A 12,603-nucleotide genomic window follows, 5' to 3' on the forward strand; every position below is an offset into this window, starting at 1 on the left:
ATTCTAGGATTCATCATTTCTTTTGAACAAGCTGACCTTGTAAGCGTGTCACAAGATACTGATGTGTACTTACTACATGTTTTTAGGAAAGAGATGTAAAAGATTTTCACTGTTGTTTTTGGAGTTGCCTGGATAGTTTGAATCTAGTGTTCACTGCACAAAAACTAGTAATAGCAGTATGTATGAGATAATGAAGGGATGCATACAAAATTAGGTAGATCTGTGCTATAATAACTACTACTCTTGTACTACAAATGTGTTTTGAAAATGTACTTTTAGTATTGATCTGTCATCGTTTCCATATCTCATTAGATCTGAAATTTTGCATGTTCTTAATTCATCAAATGGACTTGTCCTTGTTCAATCTGAAAAACTGAAATTGAATGGTTGAATTATTTATATTACAAAAGCACATGCACAGTTACATGTAATTATTAAGCCAATCTGAAAAATAGCATATCAGATAATCAGAATTAAAATCCTATTAATTTCAAATCATAAAGAACATATATTTTCTTTATTGTAATTAAGGTCTGAGTTTTTATTAACTCAATTTTGTGGAATTCTTTTGAAGGATATACTCACTTGAGGGTAAAGATGTATGTAATTCCATCCTATTGGCACTAAGCAAGCTATGTTCACCACTATTTCTAAAAACTTATGGGTCTTCACAAATTCTGTCCATTTGTAGTTGAGTCCTTTTTATGTTGGTGAATATTTTTAAAAAGATAAAGACAAGGTTCAAAATAATTTCTGTTATCACCTTTGGCTATGACCATGCAGAAATTATTATACAGTAATGGTGGGTGTCTGCTTGCTCATCCCTACTGTCAACTATACACCATCTGAATTATGGAACATTACAAGTGCTCTGCTTTAGTCATAGCAATAGCAACTTTTAAGCGTGGCTGCACCACAAACAATTACTTGCATTCTGTCAGACAGAGCAGTGCAGCAGGAAGCATTAATTTTCTTCTGTCAGTCACTGGGGAAGAAGTTGTCTAAATTCAACAGATGTTTACAAATATGCTACTGAATTTTGAAGCAGATTATGTTGAAAAAAATTATAATGCTCCACTAATAATTTTGGGCAGAATATATCTGAAAATCTCACTGAGTGTGCTTCTCTGATTGTTCTGTTGATTTAGCATACTTTAGTCAAATCAGAAGCTCCAGATGAATGCATTGCTCTCTGTACAAGTTGAGGCATGGGAGTCAGAATCAATGCTCAGGGATTATCTTTTTTCACAGACAACCAAGCCACCCATTCTGGAGTGACACAGAGAACAAGAGAGTCTATTCACTTCTATTTCTGGGGCTTTTTTTAGTTTAGTTTTAACGTATAATTATTGATGCAACACAAGTAATAACACTTATTTTTTTTAATAGCTAGCTCCTTACATTTTGACCTGTTCAAGAATGTGAAAACTTAATGCTAAAGGCTTCTTAAACATATGTCAAATATGCTATTTTTTCTTTCAAATTGCCATAGGAAGGGAGCAAGATAAATATTTAGAAAACACTTTTGTACTTATTTTTTAGGAATATTTACAGCTTTCAATTCAAGTAGAACAGGACTTCTCAATCTTCCCTATTTCAAGACTTTCCCTTTAGCTGCCTCCAGGTTTGTCATGTCAGCTACAGCCTAGGATTTTTCTTTGCAAGACTCCCATTGTCTGTGTTCTTTGAATCAGAGCAGAATGTCCTTTTAAAAATACAATTACTCATTCAAAATCTCTGGGTATAATGCTCTTATGTACGCTATACAGGAAGTTAAACTGGATAGTCAAGACAGTCTTCTTTGTTTACACAACTTCCTGTAAACTTTTGATGTAAGCCAGTTGTTCTCTCTGGACTTTTTATTGGAAGTACTGTAGTGAATTTAGCTTAAACTCATTGGGTTTTAGGTTTGTTCATTTGCTGCCTGTTTGCTGGCAACGAGGAGCAAACAGCAACATGTTGGAGACTTCTCTATGCCAAACTGTGCAAATTGATTCTTTTGCCAGCAACTTCCCTCTGTAGAGCACAACTGAGAAGAGATACCTGCTGAATTCTGCACTTTGGAATATCTGTGACAAATTTGTTTAGCTTCTTTTTAGCCTTACAGTGTCACTAACCGTCTGATGTATGGGAAAACACCTCATATTTCTTTGTGTCATGTATGTTACTGGCAGGCAGAGTAATGGTCTCTTAATTCGTGTGTGTGGATGAACTAATTAGCAATACTAATATATGAAATCACCTCATGTTTTCTGATGATCATATCCTCTGAGGGTTCTGAATTTGTCTTCATGCATAAGGCAAAATAATCAAAGAAGCAGAGCTTGTTAAGTTTGCCTTCATTAACGCTGAATTCATTTGCCTAAGTACACTTAACCCCTGCTGAGCTTGCTTAAGAATACAATTTCTGTCTGATATTTCTATCCCTGTCTGATATTCTTTCCTAGAATACATTTGCTAGTTAATAAGTAATCTAATTTTTTTCTTTGTATTTTATAAGAACTTTTTTTTGTATGCTTCTTTGTGCCAAGTATCCGATGTTACAAATTTATGACTGATGAACTTAATATCAAAATTAAGTCCAGCTAAGACAGCTGGCTTGTAGCAACCTGCCAGGCATGTGCTTATCAGGCTTAACTTTCTATGAGTTTAATGTCTACAGCACAATCCCTTGGACGGGGAAGAAATTCTGCGTGTCATTTTATTTTCATCCATTTTGAGAGAAAAAAATTACCAAATGTGTTGGTGCTTTATTCAAGTAATTAACCTAGTGGATCTTTTATTGCCTTTGTGGCAGCGAACTCTTGGTTACTCTGCATGTCTCAGTGGGTTTACATAGATGCTACTTAAAGTCAAAATCCTCTTTTTTTTTGTCCCCTTCTGATTTGCCATCCTACTCTAAATCTTATGCTTCACTTCAAAGCTTCTGACATTGTCATTAATTTTTTTTTATTCATTTTCTTGCCATTTATGCATGCTGAAATCCAGTGTCTTAATCAGTTGTACCTTCACAGCTCCCAACTGTTTCCTCAACTTTTGATATCTGGTATATAAACCCCATTAAGACAGTTTCTGCTGAATAAAGTCCCCAAGACCACACCTGATATTTGACAGAATAATCCCAGCAGCATTTTCTGTAGAGTTCTTAAATCTCTTGTGCATTGTACAGTTTGTTTGCTTTTAATATTGGTGAAGTGGTGTAATTGATTTTTCACTCAGTCTTCTGTCACTGACCTCTTTGTCAGCTTTCATCCCTCATGCTACTCCCAAATTTCATTTTATTTTTATTTTTTTTTTGTGTGTGTGTGTGTGTCTTTCCTTTGGATTAAGACGTGCACTCAAGGGTGCAGGAAGTTGTACACCTTCTCCCTGGTTCATTCTTTCCCACTATCTGTTGAGGACAGTGCTTGTGTGCATTCATGCTGTTAGAGATATGTTCTGTGATTGTTAGTGTAGGCATTGAAAGAGAATTCTTGAGTTCAGTACACAAATTTGTCCTTTTTTTTGTCCACTTTTAATAAAGGAAATTTCTGAGAGGATGCAGTCTTGGCCTATGAAGGGGAAGACTTGACTGACAAGGCTAAATCTGGGCATTTCCTAGCTGGTTTATTTCATGTGTCCAGCTCTTTGCAAATTAAGCTGATTAGTTCAGATCTTCTCATCTCAGGGAACATGGGAGGTAATTTCTTACAGTTTTCCTCTCTGAGCTCTTACTGTCAGCTCACAGCGTTGGAAGAAGCTGCCTCTGCCATAAGCATATCCAGAACTATTATGTTTTATCATCTTATTGTCATAATAATCATCACTCTTATGTGTGGTGATTAACATTTAACTTAAAATGTAAGGTTTTGGAGGTTTGTTTCATTAGTTGTTTAAAACATGCTGGTTTTGTACACCATCTATGTTAGGTGTTGAACACTGTGTTTCATGAATATATTCCTAAAAGATTATATTTTGATCTTCCTGCATATGTTGCTTTAGACAATGATCTTGAAATTCCACTATGTAAAGGCTTCAAATATCAGTAAGCAGAGGCAAATAAGCACAGTGTGGGAAGTATTTGTTGTACTGTCACAGTACTATTTAAATACACCAAAAAGATGTTGTAAGTAATGATATGAGCATTAAAAAGCTTTAATGTTTCTAGTAAATCTTGTTTTATAGGATTTAATAGGTGAAAAGAATTTCAAATGGCATTAAATAAAACTAGAAAGTCAGTGATCTGCAAAGCAAAGCCACAAAGTACGATAAAACAGTTCCATCCAAGCTGAATTTCATATCTGTAGACATATATATTCAAAACATTTCACTACTAATAATCTTAATTTTTTTTATACACATAAATACAACTCAAGAAAAATAGTTTTATTAGTAGGTAATAGAATTTACTCCCAAGATTAAGAGGTAACAATTGGAATTAATTTAATGTGAAAAAGTAAATATATTCCTTGCTATCTGAGGAACAGAATTCAAGGTTCAAATTGTCAGACTCTAAACAGGAATATAAAGAAATAGTTTTTCAAAGTGGAGTATAATTGCTTTCTGCATTTTTTTTTTATCTTTCATTTTTGTTTTGCACTTAAAGAATGTATCTGTATGTATGTGGTGGTTATTTCTCTTTAAAACAAATATGTGCATATACTTTTTAAAAACACTGCCAAAATTCAAGAAAATTTTCATGTTTGTGTTCTTTAATCCCAGTATTGCTAAGGAGTCTTACCACACAAGAGTCCTAACAGATGCTAGACAGGCAGATAGGCTGCCAAAAGCTGAAAGCATTGCATAGTTTCCCTCTCATATTCAGTATCTTTTAAATTCAGTTGTTAATCTCTGTACGCATTATTGAGATGTAATAGATCAGGGAAAAGGAGATCACATTTTAGAGGTGTTTCAGACTCCCCAGCTCTTTTTTCCGTATCAATTTCAGATTATTCCCCATTTGTATATTACTTTGTTTGATTGAGTAAGAATAACCAGATTTGAAAAACAGATCCTGAAAAAATAAGTCTTTGCCTTTGTTTTGCTATAGATACATAGGATGCTAGTGTATACAGCAGCATTTTCTAGAGACATCAGAAGCTGATGTTAAAATTATGGTTAAGATGATAAAATGTGTGTCTACAAAAAACAAATATGAAAGAAATGCACGTTCTGCATTTAACTTGACAGCAGTGGGAAAGTCGTAGTTTAAATTCACTGAGTATACTAACAATTTTAACTAATTATCAAAGACTTAAAACTGCTCGCTGTGTGAAGCTGTCACATGACTAAAGGTGTCTAGGAGCATGAGAACACTGTACCCATATATATCATTTTCCTGCTTGGCGATCTGTAGAAAACACTGAAGATCTAAGAAACTGTACTAAAAGTTTCCATTGATATATCATTCTAAACTAGGATATAGAAGTTTCAAGGAAAAACTAATCTTCTATACATATTTAAGGAAGTTGTTATGGAGACAGGAAAAACTAATCACAGAGTTTTTTAAAAAAAAAACTTTTTCCCTTTAGATGAGAAAATTTCCTCCTTTGTATCTAGCACTGTTTAAAAGTATACCTCACATCCATCAAGAGCAATTGATTATCAACACTACTCAAATAAATTTTGTGTTTCACAGAATCACAATAGAAGGCATCTCTGAAGTTTATCTTGTCCAGTTCACCTACTTAAAGCAAATTCAGCTATAGTAAATTGTTCAGAGCTGTGTCTGTGTGAGCTTTGAGTATCTCAAGGATGGGGATACCATAATCTTTCTTGCCAACACGTTCCTACAGCCACCTTAGACTGGAAAGTCTTCATATGTTCAGACAAGTTCTTGTACCTCACTTAGTACCTGCTGACTATTGGCCCTGTAAGCATGTATCTCTGAGAACAGTCTGACTCCACTTTATTTTATCTCTGCCATCAGGCCTTTTACACACATTGTTAAACCCTTCACAAGGATCATTATTTTCTCAAGGCTAAGCAATCCCTGCTTTCTCAGCCTACTGCTCCATCGTTCAAGTCATTAAGATGTAAAATGGCATTGGCTCTGCTGTTGTCTTCTGGGGTACTCCAGAACAACATGACTGGCCTCCAGCTAGACTTTGCTTCTGATCACAATGGTCTGTTTGGAAGTTCCTCACATTTTCAGTCCACCTCATTGTTCTTTTGTCTAGCCCATACTTCATGAGTTTGCCTTTGAGGTTGTTAGGGAAAACAGTGTCAGAAGTTGTACTGGTCAGGATAAACACCATCTGCTGCTTTCTTTTCATCTACGAAGCTGGTAATTTCATTGTAGTAGGCTATCATATTGTTTATGATTTCCCCTTGATGCTGAATGCACCCCATTTTGTCCTTTGCATGTTTGGAATGGTTTCCAGGAGTATTTGCTCCATTGTACTCCCAGAGGCCCAGCTTCCTTGCTGTTCTCTGCTCAGCCCTCAGAACCACCCCCCCTTGACTGTTACTCTTTTCAAGGATACTGAATAAGAGTACCCTCTCAATAGCATCATCTGTTTCATTACTTGTACATGTGTCCCATCAGATCCCATGGAACTGTTTTTGTCCAGTTGCTTTAAATACTTCCTAAATCAATTCATCATTACTGAGGGAGTCTTCAGTTCTCCATACTTTCCCCCATGTGTAAGAAGATTGGGTTTCCTGAAATCTTCATAAAGACCAAGAGAAAGAAAGCACTGAGTAACCTATCCTTCACTAGGTCCTCTGCCCTATTCATCAGTGGGCCCACGCTTTCCTTAATCTTTCTTTTGCTGCTTATATACCTGTAAAGTCCTTCCTGTTGCCCTTCTCTTTCCTTGCCAGATTGAACTCCAGATGGGTTTGGCCTTCCTAACGTGTCTAATCCAAATTGGTTCTGACAATTTAAATGATGTTGAATGTTTTCCTCTTATACTGCTGTCTCATGATTACTTGAAGACTGAAATAAAGATAGTTGTATTGAAATAAGAGAATGTCTCTCTAATGATCAACTCCCTTGTGTTTACTCCCAGGTGAATTTTAGCACTTCTGTTTTTCCAGTGGTATTTTGTAATCCTGTGTTAGATATAGAATAAAGTATATAGTAAATGGAATAAAACTGATAAGGAAGGAACAGTATTTTTTCAGGTGACTCTAGCAAAACAAAAAAGAAAATAAAGTGTAAACAAGACCCCTTCTTAGATCTCTATATTGGAGTTGCAAGATGAGATCACCTATAGTAAGTGTATTTAGGTATGTAAGATGAAAATGACAAGTTTATCTTATGATGTTTTGTAGAACATGCCCTTGAAGAGATAATTTAAGAGTAGCAGAGGTACTTGACAACTCTTAATAAAAACAGGAGCTTGAAAATTACACATTTCCAGACCTTTAGGTGCAGCATCACAAGGTTCTCAAAAACCAAACAACGTTCAGTGCAGTGTTCTTACATATGTGTTCTTGCAAATGAAAACAATTGCCTGTTTTGTAGAAATACTAGCTGAGAGGCAACTGTTGAAAGAAGCAGCAGCAAGTTCAAACAGTGTTCAGCGTAGAGGTTGTAAGACTTCTTATAAGCAATGGGGAACTTAGGTTCTGTGTCCTGTTTTGCAAGAATGTGTAAAGATTGAAGAATGATGAAAATGATGTAATGGAACAAAAAGCCAGAAGCTTGTCTTCCTGGCTTTGATTTCCTAGCTAATACAAAACCTGAATTTTGAGGTCTGAAAACTTTTTGATGAACCCTGAGCCTTGGGTGCAGCTGGGGTAATTTATAGCTTTGTGATTTTAATCTGTAGCAGGTAAAACTTTGCTGGATGGTGCTACAGCAGTTTTGAATTCTTTGTGGTTTAGATTGTGAGTTTAAATTTTAACATATAATTTTTCCCCTGGCTGTTCATTCAGATATTTCAGATGAGCAAAATTAAGTGAGAAATACTATGCCTGTGCAAAGTGAGTGTAAGTTGTATTTTGCATATTGTACCTATGTCGTGCCAAAGCATAACAGAATGCATGAGGAGCACTTCTTTCATCTCAAGTGGAAGGTTTATTGCCTAAAACTGAAGTGTGCATAACACAGCAGCTGCTTTTGTGATAATTTGGTGGCACAACAACCAAAACATTTTAATGCTATTAGTCATTTTGTACCACCCTCTCAATTCACTTCCAATTTTTTACAAGAGAGTTCATAGAGAAGCTTAAAGGAACATAAGTGTATCGCTGATGTGGATACAGGGAGTCAAGTGTTACTTTGGGGCTGGAAACTTAGGTGCAGATGAAATGCATTAGCCAGTGAAGGTGCATTCTCTTTGGTTGTCGACATACTAGTGAATGAAGTGTGCATAGGATCATATTCTGCCACAGAGGCAGAAGTCATGGGGAAGCTTGTGTCCATGCTTGTCAGATCTTCCAGCCAGTATGCAGGTGCAAGTATGGAGCTGCCAGCTGGATGTGGGCTGTGGGGGTTTTGCTTCCAAATAGTGCTTTGGAATTGCTTGGATGAGTACTAGCTGGGCCAGATACAACCTTGCTAGGGGCCTTCCTAAGAATTTAAAGATGTGTACGCACAGTACCAGTGCCTGGCATTATTGCCTGGAAGCATTTAATGTGTTGGTTTTGACATAGCCTCAGTTTCTTTCAGGATACTGACAACATCTTGTTTTTCATTAACTCATTTAATAGAAAATATACATTGAATTTCCTATAATAAATCTACATGAGCATGAGATATTGCAGGCGCTCCTGGTTCATTCTCAACTTGTGTGTGTGTTGAGCTCTAATCTTCCTGACAGTGTGTCAGGAAACCACAGTGCAATCTGAATCTGATGACCTACTGCAGGCAAGACAAAGGATCTGTTCTGGCCTGATGCAGGGGAGCTGGCAGAAAAGAGAAACATATTCCAGGAAATAAGTACACATCATTCTTGACTCAGAAACTGTTTGTTGCAGCACCAGGCATATTTTAGAGAAGGCAAAAACAAATTTGGTGTGTTTTCCAACTTGTTCTGTGCAACAATAAAAATTCATGCTCATGTAACTTGTTTATGGAAGGATGATTTGATCTTGAAAATGCAACTGTAATTCATGGTTAATGCCAAGCATATGTTCACACAGAGATGGCATCTTCTATAGCTTCAACAAATAAAAATGTTGTGCTTGTGATAAACGTGCCTTGTTTCCATGTGCAGAGCCATGTGCTACACCTTTTGCTTCCTCTTTTTGCTGTATTCTTTTTATCCTGGGGTCTCTTTTCCTATAATTCTTAAAAGTCGAACTGACAGCGTGTTATATGCAGCAAAAATCAGAACCTTTTTTTCCTACTTACTAATTAGAATGATCAAATGGCTTGGATTGGAAGGAAATTTGAAGCTCATCCAGTTTCAACTCCCTGCCACGGGCAGGGCTGCCACCCAGCAGCTCATGCTGCCAGGGTCCCCCATCCAACCTGCCTTTGGGTGCCTCCAGGGATGGGGCATTCACAGCTTCTCTTAGCAGCCAATTCCAGTGCCTCACCACCCTCTGAGTGAAAAATGTTCCCCTAGGATCTGATCTAAACCTCTACTTTTATAGTTTAAAACCTTTCCTCCTTGTTCTGCCACTGTAAGGCTGCATAAAAGTCTATCCTCAACTTGTTCATAAGCTCCTCTTAAGTACCTGAATGTTTTTGCAGAAAGGTAATCTGTGAGGGACCTCACTGTGGTGCTTAAGAACATATGTCATTTTATGTGAGTTTCAAAAGAAAAATACACTTTTGTCCTTTATTGAAGTTATACCTTAATGCTAATGAAATATGATAATAGAATAGAAGCTATCTCATATTCTTCCCAGTGCACAGTTCTGAAAGATGTGTCATGTTCAGATATTATTACTTAAAACTACCTCGTTGCTTAAAGTATGTTTGTTTGTTTGTTTTCCAGCTGTGGGACCTACTGCAGAAGTTGCAGTTCATCATGACATACATTGCTCCCTGGCAGATTGCCTGGGGGTCATCGTTCCACGTTTTTGCCCAGCTCTTTGCAATACCTCATATCCTTTATGAAGTTATTTTTCTTTATTCTTTAATTCCTTTTCATGTGTATAATTTATTTACAGTGTTTGAACAAGGTGTGAAGTTTTCAGGTAACCTGTGTATTAAAATGTGAAAATGCTTACAGTAATTCCATGGAACTACGTTTTTTTCTGTTTATTGACTGTGTAGGATCTGAAACTGGGAAACTGAATTCTGATGCAGAGTGCTTTAATTATGCTTTCCCACTTCTCATCCAATCACATATCCACAGTCCTCAGCACTGGTTTCTGATGCATTTGAAATGAAATGGTATGGCTGACATAGTAGCTCCAGCATTTATGTGTACAGGAGCTAGTTTTGTAAAGTGCTGGGTGTATTGCTGACGGAGCTCTAAAATACTAGTTACTTTCTCGGTTGCATCTACTTTGTATCTCAGATACAAGTTCATGTCAGTGAACCAGTTTCTGTTACAACTGACCTGATTTATTTCCTTTATTTTCTGTTTCAAAAGCAGCTGTATTTTAAGATTTTGAAGTACACTTTTCATTGTGGAGCTGTAGAGCATTCATCTTTTTATCATTTCCACTCTGTTTTATAAATATATTCATCAGTGTGAAAACAGTCCTTCAGAAACTGTTTCAGTGCCCATTCTTGGGCTATGAACACCATGAACCTTTTTTTTGTGTGTGTGTGAAAATGGAGAGTTAAAACACAGAATTTAATGACCTCCAAATGCCTGCAGGGATTAAAAATATATAGAGGATTTTTTGAACAAAAATGTTTCACGTTGAAGTCTAATTCAGTTAGGAACTTGATGTAATACAGGAGAAAGGTAATGAAATAAAGCACTTCAACTTATCAGATTTAGCTTTATTGGTATGACAAGCATTTTCAGAGACTAACTTTTCATTTCTTTCTTCCCTTCTATCGAAGCTATGAAAAAAGAGTTGGGTGAAGTGTTAGTAAGCTCTTTAGAAGGTCTGGACTATGTAGTGTTTATTAGGTGCATACATTTAAGTCCTTGACCCTTTCATCCTGTGGAGAATGGTTCTTTCCCTCCAGTGACTTTTTTTTTCTCCTCGAGTGGTTTTTCCCCTCTGCTATTTGCTGTGGTGTACTTAATCATATGCTGCATTTATTATATGAGTGTGTTTATAGATAGGAAATATAAACGGGAGTCTTTGACAGATGGAAGTGAAGACAGAATAACTCCCAGAAGGAAAGCATTGCATTGGCTATTTACAAACAAAGCGCGTTGTTAAAAATTGTTAGTTAACAGAACACGTTGAATGATTTGTAGCAAGTTATAATGGAAGTTCACAACAAAAAAATATTTTCATCTCTGTTATAGGTATGAATTGCAGGAAAGTATTTAAAGCGAGAACTAAGATTATATTTCAGTGAGTTCCTCTTTGATCACTTATATTTTTGCACAGAGATAACTTCAGTCTTGATAAAAGTACCAGTTAAGCTTTGCAAAATGGAAAGCAGTGAACTACCAGTATTCAGTTTATTTACAAATACCAAAGTGATCTAAATTAGCTTCGTATTATTTATATTTATAATGTCCTTCCTAAATGCAAATCTCTTTCAAGGCAATGTTGCAGTAAAGATACTGGTTTAATGCCCAAGTTACTATTCCCACAACAACAATTACTCTGCCTTTTTTGCACAGTATTTTTATTTATTGTTAAGATAACCCTGCAGACAGTACTAATGAATACATATTGCAGTTTGCAGAGGCACTAAACCTGCCATTTCTTTGCAGAGTTAAATATTTGTGGCTCTTAATTGCCTAGATTGCTTCCACAAACAAAACATCAAATTTTAAATTTAAATGCTCCTATGTGAATTTTTGCTGTAGAACTCAGTGACTGAGAAGTTCCACTCAGTTTGGTGCATTTCATTCAGGTGGCAGGGAATGAAGGGCAACCTGAAGCTTTGCCTGGAGGAGATTGTGGAGTCTACCATTAGAGTTCTTAGGGAATTCAGACAAACATCTGTCAGGAAACACAGAGGTTGAGCTGTGGCTAAACCACATTTGTGATCAAATGTCTTGGCCTGTAGTAACTGCAATTAAAAATGTGTGTTTGGGGCATTAGAGGATTTGGGCTGGATTTATTCCATAGTTCTGTGTTGAAGGAAGGGAATGGAAGATTTTTAAAACATAAACCTTTCATTTATTTATTTTGTTGTTTTTTTTTTTTTTTGAAGCTGATTTGAATACAATCAGACTTTTAAATAGCATTTAATCCTCAAATAGGATGTTTTATTTCGTTCTGATCAGCTTTTTGTTAATTCTTCTCAAAATTTGATTCTGTCCACCTTAAAAAGAAAATCCACTGATTATTCACAAAGAAACAAATTCTGCTTCTACACTGTATAATATAACAAAGACAGCACACAGGAAAACTCACTTGAGATGCAGAGCAAGGAAGAATGGCTATAGATTTTTGATAGTTTTATATAAGTGCCAGGTACATCAGATGTGCATATATATATCTGTATATTACTGTACATATCTGTTCTAGGTAAGTATTTCTGGTGCTGTTTATGTTTACATATTTGAAACACCTTATTAAAACCACTATTCACATGTCAGATGGGAAATTGCTTTTGACTTACGTGTAATAGAA

General features: G+C 36.1%; 1 protein-coding gene across 1 annotated transcript in view; it reads left to right on the forward strand.

Moving 5' to 3' along the window:
- Positions 1 to 12,603, forward strand: part of PCNX2 (pecanex 2) — a 144,577-nt gene that overhangs the window by 82,648 nt on the left and 49,326 nt on the right. Inside the window, exon 22 of the mRNA XM_065730527.1 lies at positions 9,876 to 9,986. Coding sequence (XP_065586599.1) covers positions 9,876 to 9,986 — 111 coding nt within the window. The remainder of the gene's footprint in view (positions 1 to 9,875; positions 9,987 to 12,603) is intronic.

This window comes from Cyrtonyx montezumae, unplaced genomic scaffold (genome assembly GCF_038088225.1).
Source record: "Cyrtonyx montezumae isolate F1298 unplaced genomic scaffold, pur_monq_1.0 scaffold_0, whole genome shotgun sequence".
NCBI lineage: Eukaryota > Metazoa > Chordata > Aves > Galliformes > Odontophoridae > Cyrtonyx > Cyrtonyx montezumae.